Genomic DNA, 20,070 nt, shown 5'->3' with positions numbered 1-20,070 from the left:
GTTGCACTTTTAGTCATATTCGTGATGTTAAGACCACCTGATCCTACGTGTGCCTGCCTAGAAGTAACTCCCACTAAGATCAATGGAATTTACTCCTGTTACAAAGCCATACTAGGAAGGAAGGATATATTTCATTGGCTTCCAATTGGCTTCATTGGCTTCCAATTCACTTCAGAATCCAATATAAACTTCTCCTGTTGATCTTCAAAGCTTTTCACGGTCTAGCTCCTTCCTATCTCTCCTCTCTCATCTCACACTATTGCCCCGCTCGTGCTCTTCGCTCCTCTGATGCCATGTTTCTCGCCTGCCCAAGGGCCTCTACTTCCCTTGCTCGGCTCCGTCCATTTTCTTCTGCTGCCCCTTATGCCTGGAACGCTCTTCCAGAACATTTGAGAACTACAACTTCAATCGCAGCTTTTAAAGCTCAACTAAAAACTTTTCTTTTTCCTAAAGCTTTTAAAACTTGATGTTGTGCAGACTTTATACTGTTAGTTTTACCCTACCCTGTGCCTGCTTCCCTACCCTGTGCCTGTTTGCATTCTCTTCCCCTCCTTATTGTTTTACTATGATTTTATTAGATTGTAAGCCTATGCGGCAGAGTCTTGCTATTTACTGTTTTACTCTGTACAGCACCATGTACATTGATGGTGCTATATAAATAAATAAATAAATAAATAAATAAATAAATAATAATAATAATAATAGAAAATATGAATGGGCCTGTAAAACAGCTGAAATCCTAGGACCAGTCCGCCCATAGATGTTCATCACTTCACCACAGCATGAAGCAATATATAAATGCGCCATCACAAAAATCACCACAAACAGAACTTTCATATCGCTTCACGGTACTGCAAATGTACGGTAGGGCTGTGGCTCAGTGGTAGAGCACCTGCTTTGCATGCAGAAGGTTCCAGGTTTGATTCCGGGCATCTCCAGGTAGGGCTAGGAAAAGAATCCTGCCTAAAACCCTGGAGAATCGCTGCCAGTCAGTGTCGACAGTACTGGGCCAGATGGACCAAGGGTCTGATTTAGTATAAGGCGGCTTCCTATGTTCCTATGTTTCAATTGAGGCAATTCATACATTGAGTTACCAGTCCTCAAGTGATGCATGTGTGAATCAACCCCAGTACATAAAGGTGAACTTAAATCAAATAAAGGTAGTAGGTACAGAGGCAAACCTTTATGTAAGTCAAGACTCGTTAAAAAGCCTATGGATGAAAAAGATATATAGCAGATAGGGTGATAGCTTTTATTGGATCAAGGGCACCCACTGCACGTGTAAACCTCAGAATCAACTAGCACAGCGGTTCTCAACCTGTGGGTCGGGACCCCTTTAGGGGTCGAACGACCCTTTCACAGGGGTCGCCTAAGACCATTGGAAAACACATATTTCCGATGGTCTTAGGAAACTGTATTGACTGAACTATGTCATGTATCATCTTTTGTATTATTAAAGCTATTGTTATGTATTTTCATTAGCAAACCATCCCATGACAATGGATCGTGTGGACAAGAACGAAAATAATTTTATGGTTGGGGGTCACCACAACATGAGGAACTGTATTAAAGGGTCGCGGCATTAGGAAGGTAGAGAACCACTGAACTAGCATATCGCCTGCTTTCAGAGCTGGAACACCAGTGTAGGGAGCACAACTAGATAATGGAGTGGACAAGGGTCCCTTGAGTCTCAGATTGTAGAAACAGGATTCAGTGGTAGTGGTGGGACTCACAGAATCCTAGAATAGTAGAGTTGGAAGGGGCCTATAAGGCCATCAAGTCCAATCCCCAGCTCACACCTGACAGATGGTTGTCTAGAGGCATTCACGAGGCAGCTGGACAAACATCTGTCAGGTATGCTTTAAGGTGGATTCCTGCATTGAGCAGGGGGTTGGACTTGATGGCCTTATAGGACCCTTCCAACTCTATTATTCTATGATTCAATGAGTCCCACCACTACCACTGAATCCTGTTTCTACAATCGGAGCAGACATTGCAACCATCATAAACTGGCTCTGATCCGCAAAAGGCCAGGGTGTGCCAAAGGTGAAAACTGCTATACAGGATTCCAAGTTATTTGGTTCTGTGCGTCCAAACATCAAAGAGATGCTCGACCAGGGAGCATAAGCATAGCTCAGCTGGATTGAAACAAAGGCCTCTCTAGTCCAGAATCTTGCTTCCCATAGTGGCAAATCAGATGCCTGTAGGAAGCCCTCAAACAGGATATTAGGCAACAGCCCTCTCTCACTTTTGTTCCCTCCAACTGGTATTCAGGAACATGCTGCCTTTGATCTTGTTGTAACATATAGCCATCGTGAGTAATAGCTATTAATGGTTTTATTCACAAACTTGTCTAATTCCCTTTGAAAGCTGTCTCACAGCGAAACTAAATGTTCTTCAAAATCAAATCACCCGTAATAGAGTTATACATGATTGGCTTATTTACTTCAGTGAAAGCACGCATGGCCCTGATTCAAATTGGGACTATGGCGCTCTGGGAGGGAGGATTTACGTTCTAACCACGCCCCGTTTTCATTCCCGAAACGGAGATGCTTTTCTTTCTTTTTTTACCCCTCCGTGGGGTGGACGGGGTAGAAGTTTGGGTTGAAAAGAGGGGGAGCTTAAATCTTCCATAATTTGGATCAGGATCTGGAGCACCATGGTCCTGATCCAAATTAGCATGGTGCATTCTTACACTGAAGTAAATAAGCCAATCATGCATAGCACTGATATGCGTGATTTGAAGAACATTTAATTTGGCCTTCAGTTGCTGGCCATGGGACATTTACCACAGATCTGCACCCAATTCCCATTACCAGGATTAAATGATAGGGGTGTGCACAGACCCCCCGATCCTCTTCAAGCCCGATCCGCAAATTGCGGATCGGGCCCGCTCCACCCCGCCTCGATCCGCCTGGGGGCCACTCTGCTGCGGAGCTCCGGATCGAGGCGAAGGATCCGCCTTCACCTCGATTCGCTCCGCAACGCTCCGCGGCTCCCCCGATCCTCTTCTCCTCCGCCTTAAGGGGAGGCGAAGCCCCCCCGATCCGCTTCTGCTTCTTCGGTCCGAGGAGAAGCGGAGCACATCCCTATTAAATGATAGTGGCAGTGATGATGTTAATAATAATAATATTGAGTGTCTACATTTAAGCACTTTAAAAATATCAGTAAAATCAAAAGGAATCACATACAACCAGCTTTCTTCTGTTGGAGCTGTCAGTTCAGATAAAACAAAAGTAGTGGGTCATTTAGTCTTCTCCTATGAATCATTAGTCAGATTTACAGCCTGATCCTATGAATGCTTAGTCAGACATCCCAAGGTCTTCAATGGGGCTTACTCCCAAGTATTCATAAGATCACTGGCCTTAATGGCTGAACATTTGATGGAAATGGAAATTAGATGGAGCATCTACACGCTGTGGGAATATCATCAATGCACACCACACACTTTTTCAAAGCTGGTTGAGGGCAAAACTACACCTTACATTATTCTCCCCCGCTCCTGGTTTTCTTTAACCATGTAAATCAGTTGCGCTGGGATTCAGGTTGAGTGCATATTGTGAAAGGCGGGGAGAGAGAAAGGTCCATTACTTTTCTTCTAAACAATTTGCTTTTCTCCCCAAGAGGCAAAAGACAGGGGACCTGAATCTTTTATCCCTTGGGCAGGGGCACAAGTTCGACCTGACAAACAGCTGGGTAGGAAAGAATTAAAGCTGTCCTCCCATCCCCACCTATCAGGCACTTAACCTAAAAACCACTCAAAGCTGCTTTACAGGATAAAAGGAAGTCCTGAGAAGGAGGAATAATGGAAATACAGCTAACATGTTCTGCCCTGAGCATGACACAAGTCATCAAATCTGGGAGTTTGTAAACTGTGGGGGCAGGAGCAGGGGCAATGAGGGGCAGGTCTTGAATGGACCTGCAAGAGTCAACTTCCTGCATCATCACTCACCAGCACTCTGGTTCCTCAGTCACCCAGATAGACTCCGCTCTCTGTGTCAATGGTGCCCTCTAGGCCACAGTACTAACCTGTTAGCTGATCTCATTGCCTGAAGATGGTCAGATGACCTCACAAGCCTGGAGACATCCCTGTTTCTATCAAACCTTTCCTTCCAAGCCAGCTCCACATTGGGTGAGGCCATAAGAAGTTTGGGGGTTGGGTGCCATCTGTATGATGATACTCGGTTCTAGTTCTCCTTGTCATTGGAGTGAGCTGGGGCAGTGAAGGTGCTGGACCAGTGCCTGGAGGCTGTAATGGGCTGGATGAGGGCCAATAAACTGAAGCTGAATCCTGCTAAGACGGAAGCTCTGTGGATTGGTGGTTCCCAAGTTTGGGAATTGGATAAGCAACCTGTCCTGGATGGGATTGCACTCACCCTGAAGGAGCAGGTACATAGCTTGGGAGTACTCCTAGATCTATCCTTGTCACTGGAGGCATGGGTGGACTCCATGGCTTGGAGTTCTTGGGGCCAGCTTCAGCTGATTCCACCAGCTATGGCCTTTCCTGGACAGGGGGACAGTCTAGTCATAGCAGTGCATACGCTGCTAACTTCTTGATTAGACTACTGCAATGCACTTTACATGGAGCTGCCCTTGAAGATGACTTGGAAGTTGCAGCTAGTGCAAAATGCAGCAGCTAGATTGCGGACCGGAAAATTATGAAGAGACCATACAACACCAGACTTAAAGGAATTGCACGAGCTGACTATATGCTTCTGGTTGGAATTCAAAGCCCTGAACAGCTTGGGACCTCAATACTTGAGGAAGCGCCTCTCCCTACATATGCCTGCCTTAGATTTGAGAACTGTTGAGGAGCCCTCTTCTGCATCCCATCAACGTGAGACGTACATGATGTTGGGACATGGGCGAGGGCTTTCTCTGTTGTGGCATCCCAGTTATGAAGTGCCCTCCCCTTGGAGGCCTGACTGGTGCCAACGCTGGTTCATTTCGGTGCCAAGTTAAACACAGCTTTTTATCAAAGCCTTTGAGGGCTAAAGCTGCATATAATTTTAATTGTTTTTAATTCCTTTTAAATTTTCTACCGTTTTAACTTGTTAATGGTTTAATATGTTTTTAGCACTGTGCATTATTTATTGTTTTATACGGTTTGATTTTATCTGTACGCCGCCCTGGGATCCTGATGATATAGTAGCAGGGTACAAATGTTATAATAAATTGTGAGAAACTTCTCATTTAGAGCAACAACACTCACACTCTATTGAAGGGGTTCCCAGAGTGGCGCCCACAAAGCTCACCCCTCCATGCCCCTTAAAAAAAAAATAGTTTTAAGAAAAATTCTGGAAATGAATGTCAGATGTCTCTGCAAGCTGATCTCTGTAAGAAGTTCTCATGGGATCTAGCTTGCTTACTCCCTGTTGCGGCCTTGAAGCTGCTGGTTCTCTGGGATCTTAAGAGTGTTTTGATAAAGAGTAGGCTGCTCTTAGCCTTGTGTGGCGCAGAGCGGTAAAGCAGCAGTTTCTGCAGCTGAAACTCTCCCCACGGCCTGAGTTCGATCGCAGCGGAAGCTGGTTTCAGGCAGCCGGCTCGGATCGACTCAGCCTTCCATCTTCCCGAGGTCGGTAAAAGGAGTACCCAGTTAGCTGGGGGAAAGGTAATAACAGCCAGGGAAGGCAACGGCAAACCACCCCGCTATAAGGCCTGCCAAGAAAACGTCAATGAAAGCTGGCGTCCCTTCAAGAGTCAGGAATGACTCAGTGCTTGCACGAGAGGTTCCTTTCTTTCCAGGCTGCTCTTGGAAGCTGTTGCGCCAACCCAAGCTGTTGGCACATGGGCATGGCTCGGTCAGAGGACCTGGAATTTGGCCCCATTTCCTGTCTCTGGCCACTGTGACTAATCCAACTTCCCCCAACATAGTACCCTCCAGAGGTACTGAATTTCTGAAGGATGCCAGTTTGGGGAAAGCTGGACAAGTGTCTGCCCATGTCAGACAAGGCTCCACTTCAGTCTGTCAAAAACTAAGCTTCAAGCCTGACAAACATAGATTTTATTAATGTTTTTCCATCGAGGAGTTAACATTAGATAGCTCAGAAACGCTGTGCCCCAAAGCCTTCACATAACAAAACACTGCAACTATTTTTGTTTTGTTCTCTGATAGTACCTCTTTCTGATGCCAGCAATATACTTAAACAGAAGTCAGCATTCAGAGTGCAATTTATTTAAGAACCCAGAGACAAAAACATCAATAAATCTCCTACCTTGTTTTAGGGTAATAGCTGATCCTTCTACAGAAATGTAATCTGAATCAAAACAAAAACTCAATACATCACACAAACATGGACAATGTCTTACTTGGTATTGAGAAAAAGGGTTAACAAACATTACAATGTGCCCAGCTTCATTAAACTTACTCACAAATGAACTAATTAAGTAACAACGTTGAAAACTTAAACTTTAGGCTTTGACCTAATGTTTGCCATTATTGAGTCCCATTGAAAGCGTCAGAAATTAAGTTACTTTTCTACCCTAGTTTCAATGGGACACAGGATTTGTTCTCATTTACAGCCGATATGATGGACTGTAGTAATTCAGATTGCTGGTGAGGGCTCACCTGATGAAATTCTCATCCAAACCCCTACCACAAATCCCTGCATGCAGAAAAGTAGATGCCTGGAAACAGAGTTCTAGCTTAGCCTTCTCCTTGAAAAGCTAATTTCTATATTCAGGACCCCCCCCCCTCTACCCCATAGGGGAGCATTCCACTATGTGATCCCACGCTTGCAATCTGGTGGTACAGTCCAGATGTAGCTTTATTATTTGCTATTTGAGAGGTTTTACTTGGCCTTATTCACAAGTAACTTTAGTTGAATTGATGATCCATATTCTTTCGCACGTCAAGTCAGGCAATTTGTCTATCCAGTTAAGTGCTTTCTGCTCTGACTGACAGAGAGCTCCAAGGTCTCGGAATACCTGGATCTTTTTCACCTGTACAAGAAAAGTAATTGGAGGTTTTGATTTCGAGTGAGAAAACATCTGGAGGCAGTCCGTCCTTACTCAGACTTGGTCTAAGTCAGCTTTTGGTCAGGGGAAAAATATATGTGATTGGGTGTCACAGCCTGCCCATTAGAGCTGCTAACACAAAAGTTGAGCTTGTTTCCCCAGTGTCTCTTCTTGTTGAAATAAATACAATATAGAATTTGCCTCTTAACATATGTGATCATGTTATTAAAAGGAAGATTGTTTTGGGCTAAACTTCATAAGGAAAATACAAATATAGGATAAAAGCCAACCTAAGTCTTACTTAGAATAGACCAATTTCAATGGGTCTACTCTAAGTAGGACTTCGGTTGAATTTACCCATATTTTAATGGCTGAATTGCCTTGTAATAAAAAATCTCTACACATGAAGAGTTAGCCTGTCAGAGTTCTAGCTTAGCCTTTTCCCCAAGTGCTAATTTCTTATATGGCAGGAACCTGTTTCATAGGAGAGCTTTCAGATGCCTCCCCTGACCTGCAGCACAAAATGGTACAGACCAAGAACAGCCTCACCACGTTTGTCCTGCATGTGGCCTTCTCGGTGGCTGCTCCACTGCCCTGGAACTCTCTTCCCAGGGAAGCTAGACTGGCTCCCTCCTTGATATGCTTTCAGAAGCAGGCAAAAACGTCTTTGTTCCGGCAGGCCTTTGGAGAGTAATCTGGGCCTTCGTCTATGTTAAGGACTTGTAAAATTGTTGTGTATTTTAAATGTTCAATGTTTATATATATACATATAATTTATTTATTTATTTAAACTTTTGTATATTTCTTTTTATAGGTTTTAAAATGTATATGTTTTAAATTTTGTAAGGCCGCCCTGAGGCCCAGTATTGGGCAAAAGGCGGGATACAAATAAATATAATAATATAATAATAATGTGTAAATTGGCTCTAATTCTGTGTGCTGGATTGTAAGTAAGGTGTTAGGAATGAGCATTAGTCATTTGTGGACTGTAATCTCCATAAGCACATTAAAATGCATCTCTAGGTTAAAACAATTTATTATGGACAGCACAGTGAATATTAAGATCTTACAAATTAAAAATTAAAGGCTTTTTATAATCTGCACATTTTGAATACTGCTAATTTGCATTTGAATATTAAATCTCCCATTTCTTATTACAAAGGAAGTGGCATACTTTTCAATATTCAAGAGGCCAACAGTCCTGAATTTTCAGGTCATGATAAACAGCCACTGAACTTTTGCTAGAACCTGCCACGCAAGCTCAGTGTCACAGGGTTGTTTGTTTTTTTAGCTGACAAGTTTCTGTTCCGCTAATTTATAACTTAAAATTTGTTCAGGTCAGAACTAATTAAATGAAAGGACATCCAATTAGCATTCAACTAAATGGCTATTTCATCTCTGCATATTCTGTTCTTCGTAAGCATAGGTTTCCAATCTGTGCTATACACATCCATACACATCTAAGTCTAAACAAGCAGGATCTGTCCATAATGTATATTCTTCTAACGCCATAATAAGATGTAAACAACATAGACTAGGTTCTTTTCACCCTAGAGCAACCATTTTAAAAGCTAGTCTCCCAAGAAAAGTAGCCTGACCATACCCACTGGAGAAGTCTGGACCCCCTCTGGGATAATAAGGCCTACTGGAGGAACCAGGACAGGAGCAACAGCAGCAGGACCAGGAACACGACGACTCATGTCCAGCATCCACCGGTAGGATGCCTTCCGCCTCATTCGTGGAGGGCATCCTACTGGTGGGCCTGGCCTGGGCCGCGGCAATGCGGGCGGCCATCCCGGGGGCACAGGGGGGGGGGGGCGGGAAGGCAGTTTCCTCCACTGCCAGTCCCGGGCGGCTGGGCCTGGCCTGCGGCAGTGCAGGCAGTCATCCGGGGTGGGTGGGATGTGGAGAGTAAACCCCATTACTGAAAACAACAATAACTGGGAATGCTCACAAAAAGTTTATTACTACATCTCCATCCAGTCTTCAGAAAACCTCAGTGCCTAAAATAAACATTTGATCTGCCATATTTATCATTATTATGTGTGTGTGTGCACGCATGTGTGTGCATATAACCTCCTAGTGTGGGTTCTATGGGGCTTAATCAGAACAAACTTGCAAAGAAAACATATATATATATATATATATATATATATATGTATGTATGTATGTATAACAAAACATGTCTTTAGTAAACATTCAAACACAGAAATATGCCATAATCTGTCCTTTGTGCAACAACAACACTAACAAACATGGATTTCTTGCTTGCAGTTCAATCCTGCGTGGTATGCCGAGTACTCTGGGAGTCTTTTTTGTAGACTTTTTCAACTTTTATATCCCAAGGCAAAATTCCAGGGAGCAACAAAACAGTTCAGAGTATTAGCCCTGCAATAATATAATTAGTACAAATATCAATATAAAAATGATTCCTCACCCCCTTGAAATGCTATTGTACACAATTAATATTTCAATTTACCTTATACAAGGTGATAAGGGCTTATAATTAAACAGAATTCTCAAACACTCAGCTTTCAGCAGAGCTGGATCTTTCTTTCTGCTGTTTCTTCTCCAGCCCTCCATCTGAGTGAGAGCCCCACCCAAGGGACTAAACCATCTGCTCCATAGGGGTTACATGCGCATTCATATTTTTGATGCTCTTGGCACCATCTCCTAGGAAGCTCTCCTTTGAAGACCTTCTGAAAAGAATAGGAGCTGAGCCAGAGCAAAATCCTTGAAGCCAAAATATTTTGGACAAGCCAGGAAAATTCCACGAGAATTCCAGTTATGGTTGACTGTAGAGTCCATCACTCATTGTACACTTACTGACAATTTTAGCCTACTTCTCACCCAGATGGTTTGATATTTGGCAGACTTCATACCACTTCCCTCACATGACTGAACTCTCCTCTCTGTGTGTGTGTGTGTGTGTGTGTGTGTGTGTGAGAGAGAGAGAGAGAGAGAGAGAGAGAGAGAGAGAGAGAGTTTGTGTGTGTTATGAACACAAACACACACACATAATTCCTGCACATAGAAAACTAGTAGATCAAGAAGGTTTCTATCCTAACTGTCTCACTGACGTGCTAGTTTTCTGTGTAGAATTTTTTTTAAAAAAATTATTATTATTATATGGAGAAACTTTAAGTCATACCAGTCTCCAACTGCGATTTTGAGACTTCTTTCTTTTCTAAATCCCCATCCAGGGTATGTGGTAAAATTTTGGGAAGCAAATGGAAGTTGGGTAATTGTCCCGTCCCAGTGCATGCTAGTCCCGATCTGAATTTGGAGCACAGTTAACTCCACAGTGAAAAGAAGAAAAAAGATCGCCTCAGCTACATTCTATACAGTTAACGTACTATGTAGTTTGACCCTCACAGTGCTTTTGGGAGGCATGTAGAAGGATCAACTGATGTCAGTCAGTCGGTGTCAACTGAGGAGAAAATTTAAAAAAAGCCTAAAACTATTTTTCTTCATCATAAATCCCTAACCTCTGCACCAATCTGTCTGATATTTGCTTACCTACGGGCAACTTCCTCACAAAACAAACAGGGAGAGACGTGAGTTCCTTTTTAGCATCCCTAAACTGTAAATGCTGCCCTTGCACGACAACCCCTGCATCTATTTGTTTGGTATTTGGCAGAAAGCGCTAACAGATTCCAACGAATTCTTACAAAAAAGTTATAGCTGTTTGATAATTTCCTCTATATAAGTCATTAGCGAGACATACGAAGCCTTGCATTATCCAATTCAAGGTTCTGCTTTGGTCCTGAGTCACAGTGGGCCATGCGCCAAATGGTCTGAGCTGAATCAGCCCACTTTCTGAAGTGGGGACCGAGCTGAAACTTGCCTTCATTCCACAACCCTAGTTAGTTCTTCAATAGGTCCACTGTTGCTATATTTAACTGTGGCCTCAAACATGCTAAAAATACACTAAAAATCAACAATAGTTATCTGCTTATGGTTAAGAAGTTGGTCCCATAATGCATCTTTGGGTAAAGGTGTGACCAGGTCCCCAATCTGAAGTTGAAAACCACTGTTTTAGAGCACACCTAAGAGGCTCGTGGCCTAGACCACACCTAAAATCTCTACATTTCAGGATTGGGCAGATGACTTTTGGGGAAGACATTTCACCATTACTGATCTTTTGATTTGAAGAACACTGATAAGGTCCTGAGGTTTCCCCAAAACACGGTTTGAAAACGCAGAACCTGGCAGCTTCACAGAAAATCCTGGAAGCCCCTTGTTGTAGGTTCTATCAAGTTCAGCTGCACTTTACAGAACTTAAGCCACAGTAGCCCATAATGTTCAGATTTTGATATTGTAGGGCCCTCAGATACTTCAAGGTTATTCAACAAATATCTAACATATGGTTGGTTACATAAGCGGACTTTTTTGTTTTTTTAAATAGAGGAAAGTTAGCAGAATTGTGTTTAAAACACACTTTGTAACACGTGCAGAACTAAACACCAACATTTAGCAAATGGGAAGAGAAAAACTTGCTTTGAATATCAGGAGATGTCGTTTTGGCAGCTGAACAGGGAAAGAGCTTCATAAGTCTCTCTTTAATGCTGTGTCTGGTGCTGCTCTGGGTATAGAGGAAACCTAGAAAATACATTATCAGGGCTGTTACATTCCTCAAGTATAAACTCGCATGCTGCATACCAAACATTTGCATTTGGAGAAAGGGAGCACAAGGAACCACCAAGTAGTTCCCAGCTGAGACACATCAAGAAGACAACAAAATCTCTTCCTCTTGCCTTTTGTTCCATACCTGGGAGGCCTTTGTACAAATGCTCACTTTTTAAGAAGTGGATTGGCCCGGCACAATAAATACATAAATGCAAGCAGTGGCATTAACTCATCTTTAAATGAGAGCCAGATGTCTGAGTGTCTGTGTGTGCTTTTCAAGATTAAATGGCAAAATATTGACAGACATCTCCATAATTGCTTTAATTGGATGGTGATTTAATAATAAAACAAAAATCCACTTTGTTGTCCCCTATGATGTCTAAAGCTCTGCTACTGAGCCGCATCAAACAATTTGCACATGCCATTCATCCAGGAGCTCTGATAACCAGCTGGTACTTTTTGCCTTTCTTTGACAGACACCAATTCCTTGCTTTTTCCCCCTGTATCATTTCATGATAATAATGACAGTTCTTGATGGATTTTTCAAGTACAGACTAAATTAAGATTCAATTTGGCTGTTTAGTTGTAATAAAGAAAAAAAAATGAATATCTTTGAAATACCAGAGATCAATACCATGAGGAATGAGAAGGATGATGGAATGTAGTGTTAGCTTGGATTTATGGGGAAAGGAAGCCTACCAGAGTTTGCCTTACATTTTCCAACTGCAGATTATGACAGATAATTTAAATAATATTACAATTTAACATAATTGTCACTGATGTTTTTTTTTCTTTTTGCACTTCGTTTCCATCTGACCTCACTGTTTCCATTCCCCCCTCCTAAACCTGCTGACTAAGGATAATACTTCATGCATATGATGAAATTGACTCTAGTTCACAAATGTTTATGCCATAATAAATTTGTTCATTTTTAAAGTGCCACAAGGCTGTCCACTGTTCCAACTAAAGTAAGCAATCATTTAGATGAGTGTTTTCTTTCAACTGCTCCAGGGAACCCTAAAATGCCTTGGACGCCTATCTTCGGAATCAATGCATCAGAATTGATAAACCTTTGCCATATATTCATCTCCTCTTTGATCTTTAAGGCCTATGATCTCCTGACAATATCACGACTTTGACCTAAAGCCATACATTTGTAGCATGCCTATCAGATAAAGCTGATAGTATTGTGAAATTGAAGATTTTGTCAAGGACTACTGTCTGTGTAATCATGTTTATTTTCGCTGAGATTATTCCAACTTTTCTTTCAGAAGTTAAAGTTTTGGAAGAAATTAAACACATATCATGCACTGATTGATATATTTGGGGAAAGACAACACGAAAGAAAACTATTCCCTTAAAACTAAAAAGTAAAGAAGAGCCGTGTTGGATCAGAACTGTTTAACAGTCCAGCATTCTGTTCCCACGGTGACGGCAATGAGATGTCTATGGCAAGCTCACAACAGGCCATAAAAGCAACAGCACCATCGCACGAATGTTCCCCAGCAACCAGCCTTCAGAGGCACATTTTCTATGATATTGGAGATAACATATACGTAACCATCCGGAGTCATAGCCACTGCTAGCCTTATCTGCCTTGAATTTGTCTAATCCCCTTTTAAAACCATCCAAGTTGGAGGCTGTCACTACAGAACGTGGAACAAATTCCATAGTTCAACTATGCGCTGTTTTGAGGCATACTTCCTTTTGTCTGTCCTGCATCTCCTACCATTCAGCTTCATCAGATGATCCCAATTTCTAGTATTATGAGAGGCAGGGAAAAACCGTTGACTTCTAACTTTACACCATGCTCTCCTGTGCCTGGTTTTATTTTATTTTTTAAAAAGCCTGATGTTTCTGCAAGCAATATATTTAATATCACAGTTTGGCTCTGAAGACATCTGGCTGGTAAACGTCAGATTGCCTTTGTAATTAGTTTACTCACAGGAATTCTTAACTGTGCTTAAGAAAGCAAGGGAGATGACGCCAATATGCATAATGTATCTTAGAGAGTTTGTGTAGCATAATGTCTAAGAGACGGAGCTATAAATCAGGATGTCTGTGATTCAAATCTCATCTTTGCCAGAAACTGCATAGGTGATATCAAGCAAACTCTTTCTCCCAGCATCCAGGCCCCCATATGCAATATGGGGTAATAATTCTGACTTGCTTTATAAGCCAGTTGTATGTGATGCACTTCAGAATGCTAAATATTACTAATAACATTTGGGTGGGGGGGTGGAACTAGAGAGTTGTGGGGAATGTGTGACTACTGCTAAAAGAAGCAGCCCCACATCTCCTCCTTCCCTAATAATGTCCAGTAAACAAAATGTGTGCTTGAGTTGCACTGAGAGTGCTCCATCCTCTAAGTGGCAGCCAATGAAGTGTGTGTGTGTGGTGGTGGTGGGGACAAAACAACTGCAAAGCAGTAACAACACATTCGGCTCATCTACACCAAGCAGGATATTCCACTATGAAAGCGGTATATAAAAGGCAGGAGCCACACGACTGCTTTATAGTGGTATTGAGGTGTTCTGCAGGATCTACACAACTGCTTTATAGTGGTACTGAAGTGCTCTGCAGGATCTACACAACTGCTTTATAGTGGTATTGAAGTGCACTGCAGGATCTACACGACTGCTTTATAGTGGTATTGACGTGCACTGCAGGATCTACACGACTGCTTTATAGTGGTATTGAAGTGCTCTGCAGGATCTACACAACTGCTTTATAGCAGTATTGAAGTGCTCTGCAGGATCTACACTACTGCTTTATAGCGGTACTGAAGTGCACTGCAGGATCTACACTACTGCTTTATAGCGGTACTGAAGTGCTCTGCAGGATCTATACTACTGCTTTATAGCGGTACTGAAGTGCTCTGCAGGATCTACACTACTGCTTTATAGCGGTACTGAAGTGCACTGCAGGATCTACACTACTGCTTTATAGCAGTACTGAAGTGCTCTGCAGGATCTACACTACTGCTTTATAGCGGTACTGAAGTGCTCTGCAGGATCTACACTACTGCTTTATAGCGGTATTGAAGTGCACTGCAGGGTCTACACGACTGCTTTATAGTGGTATTGAAGTGCTCTGCAGGATCTACACTACTGCTTTATAGCGGTACTGAAGTGCACTGCAGGATCTACACTACTGCTTTATAGCAGTACTGAAGTGCTCTGCAGGATCTATACTACTGCTTTATAGCGGTACTGAAGTGCTCTGCAGGATCTACACTACTGCTTTATAGCGGTACTGAAGTGCTCTGCAGGATCTACACTACTGCTTTATAGCGGTACTGAAGTGCTCTGCAGGATCTACACTACTGCTTCATAGCGGTACTGAAGTGCTCTGCAGGATCTACACTACTGCTTTATAGCGGTATTGAAGTGCACTGCAGGATCTACACTACTGCTTTATAGCGGTACTGAAGTGCACTGACAACTGGAGTGTTGTCTTGCAGGCAGGGAGTGTCTTGTCTTACCTCTGAATAGCACTTAGAAAACGTTAGATGGTTTATATTTGTTAACAGCAACCCAAATAGTTGGTTCCTTGATTCCGGGACAAAACAGCCTTCTGTGTTTGTTCGTGTATACACTCACCCACGCGCGCACACACACTCACACACATAATTGTCTTTTTCTGCTCCCTCTACCCTCTCTTATTTCAGTTGCAGATGATTCACCCTTTCCATTTATTTACTCAACAAAAGAAATTGAGTAGACTTCATGTTCCACAATTTACAGTCCTGTTCTGTTTCCATGCCATTGCTTTGAATTATGGCATCTCCTTCCGAGAATATGTCTGCAGAAGAGTACTGGACAAAGAAGGCAACTAATGTTTCTTTAGAGACATTCTGCCTCCTGTGAATCAATAAATATCATAAAATCACCACTGATGATTGAAGCAGCAGTGAGGGTTAAGATAGACTATTTTTTGATGGTGTGAAAATGGACCAACAGTTCCCACACTACCAGCTAGTTTCAAGTCTGAATTTTCTAAAGGATAGTTTGTAAAAGATTAATTGATACCTTCACAATCTTCTGAAACTGTCTGGAAAGAGATTTTGTTGTTGTTGTTGTTTAGAGAAAACAGAAGGCAGTTTGATTCACCCTGTGTGCGCGCTTAATCCCACTTTTGCCTCTGGTAGGCTGGCTTCTGCAGGCTTTTGTAGCATAATTTCAAAAACCTGCAAAAATTGTTTGACCAGAGATAAGAGTGAAACAAAAAAATATGTATGTGTGTGTGAGTGTGTATGTCAGTTTGTGTCTGGAAACTTCCAACTGGTACAAAACAGGGCAGCACAGTTACTAACAGGGACTGTCCGACGAGACCACATCACGCCAGTCCTTTTCCAGCTTCATTGGCTGCCAGTCCAGGTCCAGGCCTGATTCAAAGTGCTGGTATTAACATTTAAAGCCCTAAACGGCTTGGGGCCAGGTGATCTGAAGGAACGCCTCCTCCCGTATGTACCTGCCCGGACCCTAAGGTCATCCTCAGGGGTCCTTCTCCGCGAGCCCCTGCCAAAGGAAGTGAGGCAGGTGGCTACCAGGAGGAGGGCCTTCTCTGCTGTGGCACCCCGGCTGTGGAATGAGCTCCCTAAGGAGGTTCACTTGGCACCTACATCATATGCTTTTAGACACCAGGTGAAGACCTTTTTATTCTCCCAGCATTTTAACAGTCTATAAATAAATTTTAACTGGTGTTTTAAATTTGTAATTTTGCACTGCTGCTGTTTTTATCTGGTTGAGCTTTTATATTGTATTTTATATTATGGTTTTATACTGTTGTTTTATACTTTGAATGTTTTAAATTTTTGTGAACCGCCCAGAGAGCTCCGGCTATTGGGCGGTATAGAAATGCAATAAATAAATAAATACATACATACATACATCACGGTAAGCAAAACCTCTATCAGCTTACAAAACTAATGGCTGTTTCAGCATTACAGCTTTACTGGTATGTGACAAGCACACCAGTAATAAGATGAATTGTCTTCCAGTTAACTATTTGCAATAATTGGTCATCACAAAGAGCATCATCAAAGGAGCATTTTATCGCACGCTTGTTACTGCCCACTCATGGTTGTTCACGGGTCCTTTTGACAATGCTGTCCACCTCCCGTGCGTCGCTCGCTCCTTCTGTTCTTCTTTCCATCACAAATAAGACCCCAGTAAATCCAATTTTGGGAGGGGGGGAGCAAAATGTGCTGCCATTTCCTGCTGTGTGCAGGAAAAGCAGTGTGATAAAAATGCCCAATGAATGGGCAATGAAGAAAGAGGAAGTATTGTGGGACAGAAGCAGAGGGAAAGTGACAGTGAGAAATGTGATTCCCCCTCCCACCCCATCTGATGATGCTCAAAGTTATTTACAGCTCGACTCTAGGCACCTGAAATATTCCAGGGATGTACTCAGTACAGAGCAGAGAAGCATACTGCTACCAAAATGTTCAAGATACCAATAGACAGCATGCACAGAAAATTACCTAGGGCTCATCTACACCAACAAGGATATTCCACTATGAAAGTGGTATGAAAGTGGTATATAAAAGGCAGGAGCCACACAACAGTTGTCATGAAGTGCAATGACAACTGTTGGGGCCCATTGACACAGACCATATACCGCTTTCATACCACTTTCATAGTGTTCTATCATGCTTGGTGTAGATGTGTCATGAGCCCCAACAGTCGTCAGTGCACTTCAGTACCACTCTAAAGCAGTAGTGCAGCTCCTGCAGTGCACTTCAAGACTGCTATAAAGCAATACTGCTTTCATACCGCTTTCATAGTGGAATATCCTGCTTGGTGTAGATGAGCCCCTGGTGTGCACACTCAGCTCAATTCTACCTGTTTCCAATTGAGGTAGTAGGACTAATACAAGGTCCAAGGGCTCATCTACACCAAGCAGGATATTCCACTATGAAAGCAGTATGAAAGCGGTATATAAAAGGCAGGATCTACACTACTGCTTTATAGTGGTACTGAAGTGCACTGACAACTGTTGGGGCCTGTGACACATCTACTCCAAGTAGGATATAACACTACGAAAGCAGTAAGAAAGTGATGTGTGGTCTGTGTCAATGGGCCCCAACAGTTGTCAGTGCTCTTCAATACCACTATAAAAAAGTAGTGTGGTTCCTGCCTTTTATATACCGCTTTCATACTGCTTTCATAGTGGAATATCCTGCTTGGTGTAGATGAGCCCCTAGACTATTTCATCAGTGTCTGGACTAACTCAAATCTACCAGCTTTACTGCAAAATGGTTCAGTTTGAGGGAATATTCAGAGAACAAGCAGACAAACCTCATATTGGATCGATTGGGGCAGATGTAGGGACGCAAACAGCTTGGTTGGGGGCAGTATTACCCTTCCCTCCTGGTGCACAGTGGTCTCAATCCAAATCAGGGCTGCACGCACACATAGAGACAAAATAGGGTTCAACTACATGCCACATAATTAACTGAGAGTTCGACCCTCAATAAGGGGAAAGAAATTTTAAATGGCCTGCTCCAGTTCTACTTGGCCATGTGGGTCTCTTTAAGTTCTCCCCCCTCCTCACTGCATGTCCAGCACTGAGAAAAGCACCAGGAGGCTGAAGAAAAGGAGCTGTGTCTTTAATAATTCCCCAGTGCCTGCGATATGGGTGTGGTGCTACGTCAGGGGCACTGGAGAGGGATTAAACAGGCGGCTCCTTTGCTTGCAGCACTGCAGCAACTACTTGGAATCCATCCATTTTCTCCTTGCTGAGTACCGAGTGACTGCAGGGAGCAAACGGTGCCATCAGTTGAATCCCTCTCCATGGTTTCCAGTCTAGTGGCACTACTTTAGGGCTTTGAGGGGACGACGATAGTTACGCCTTTGCTGAAGGTGCAAAGTGCCCCTCTCAGGCCACAGTTCCTGCCACTAACAGCATCGCTGTTACTTGCCCCTAGCCTGTAAGACTCCAAGGACAGGGGCACAGGAGCGGGGCCACAAGGGCACTTTACCCAGGGCCCGCAAAACTGGGGCCGGCTCTGCATACCTCAATGTATTGTGTTGCTCTCACTCACAATTCTTGTCAGAAACTTGTTTTGAAACTTATATTTTATGACACAAGAGATTCCATTTGTATGAGCTTTGGAACTTAATTGAAAGCTGTATCCTGGAACCTTTACATCAGGGACAAAATATTGAATACCTTAGTCTCTTGCATCTCTAATAAACCCAAAGTTTAAATTTCTTACTCCTTGGACAGTTTTTTTAAAAATGTTTTGTTAAAGTTTTGATTAAAAGGAATCTGGCTTCCTGTAATCACAACAGAAGTTAAATCCATTCATGCTGTTACTTTAGCTCTGGAAATTGCTTTTAAATGTTGGCATTGTTCACAAGCATTCTGGAATGCATTTAATCAGTTTTACTTGGTTGCTTGTGAATGGTATCACAGAAGTGTGGAAATATTAATTGAGAATAATAATAATAATTATTATTATTATTATTATTATTATTATTATTATTATTTTAAAAAACATGTGGAGTCCTTATACACAGTACACCACTGGAAAAATTGATTCCACCAATGTATTCTAAAACCAGGGGAAAGCTTTCTTCTTATGAAGTTTGTTTTAACGTGTATGATTTAAGAAAGCAATGTAGGCGCAATCCTATGGGATCAGCCCTTGATGCTCAGAGGGTTAGGAGTATCCAGGGCAGAGTGGGAGGCGCATCGCCGGCTGCGATGGGGAGGGGGCAGAGAGCTCAGATTCCTGGGTCTGAGATCAGAGTGCTGTCTCTGATCTCAGATCCAGGAATCCGAAATATCCTATGGCCTCCCAGACTCTGCCTAGGGGCCATAGGATTGCTCCCATAGCCATACATCTAAAGCTTCATCTGACGAGCGTCAATGAGCGGCTCCCGTCGTTTCTTCTGTCGCCGCTGCAACATTGCTTCCTGAAAACAGGAAGTAATTAGCACCATAGAATCAGGTAGGGGAGAGCTCCAACCGGACTTTTAATGGTTTTTGCGCCGCGTCTTCTGCCAGAAGGGGCGCAAGATGTGCGAGAGGCGGACGACGTCATGTAAGTATTTCGTGAGTGCCCTATAACGAGCGTGCATTAAAACGCTCGTCGGATGAGGCTATTAGGATGTGTGTAGGCATCAGACTCAACAATAATTCCAAAAATAGTCACCAACTAACCAAATAACCCTTAGTTTGATACAGAGAAGCCTTCTTTCAAGCAAACTTTCACAGCTCACAGAGTTGGACACATTAGACCCACCCCGTTTGGGTGAAGTCACTGCTGCTGCCATGGTGCAGCCCTATAGCCCCCCTGAGGGAAAAATCTGTTCACTCTATTGCCTTGAGTGGGGGCTGCCCCATAGCACGGGGGAAGGGGAAGCCATATAACTGTCCCTCAGACTGCTTCCTCCTGGCTCCAAACTGCATCAACTAGTTTGGAAACTCGTGTGTGATGCCAGTGGAGTCAACTTGATGTCAGTGGAGGCATTT

At 42.9% G+C, this 20,070-nt stretch overlaps 1 protein-coding gene across 6 annotated transcripts in view; it reads right to left on the bottom strand.

Moving 5' to 3' along the window:
- KCNIP4 (potassium voltage-gated channel interacting protein 4) overlaps nt 1–20,070 on the bottom strand; it is a 295,289-nt gene that overhangs the window by 35,437 nt on the left and 239,782 nt on the right. Inside the window, exon 1 of one of the 6 annotated variants that reach the window (XM_063135281.1) lies at nt 11,454–11,542. The exons of the other annotated variants lie outside the window; for them this stretch is intronic. Coding sequence (XP_062991351.1) covers nt 11,454–11,509 — 56 coding nt within the window. The 5' untranslated portion in view covers nt 11,510–11,542. Of the gene's footprint in view, nt 1–11,453; nt 11,543–20,070 lie in introns of those variants that run through there. 6 annotated transcript variants of the gene reach the window in all.

The sequence above is a fragment of the Elgaria multicarinata genome, chromosome 10 (assembly GCF_023053635.1).
Source record: "Elgaria multicarinata webbii isolate HBS135686 ecotype San Diego chromosome 10, rElgMul1.1.pri, whole genome shotgun sequence".
Taxonomy (NCBI): domain Eukaryota; kingdom Metazoa; phylum Chordata; class Lepidosauria; order Squamata; family Anguidae; genus Elgaria; species Elgaria multicarinata.
This window is presented reverse-complemented; position numbering and strand designations above follow the sequence as displayed.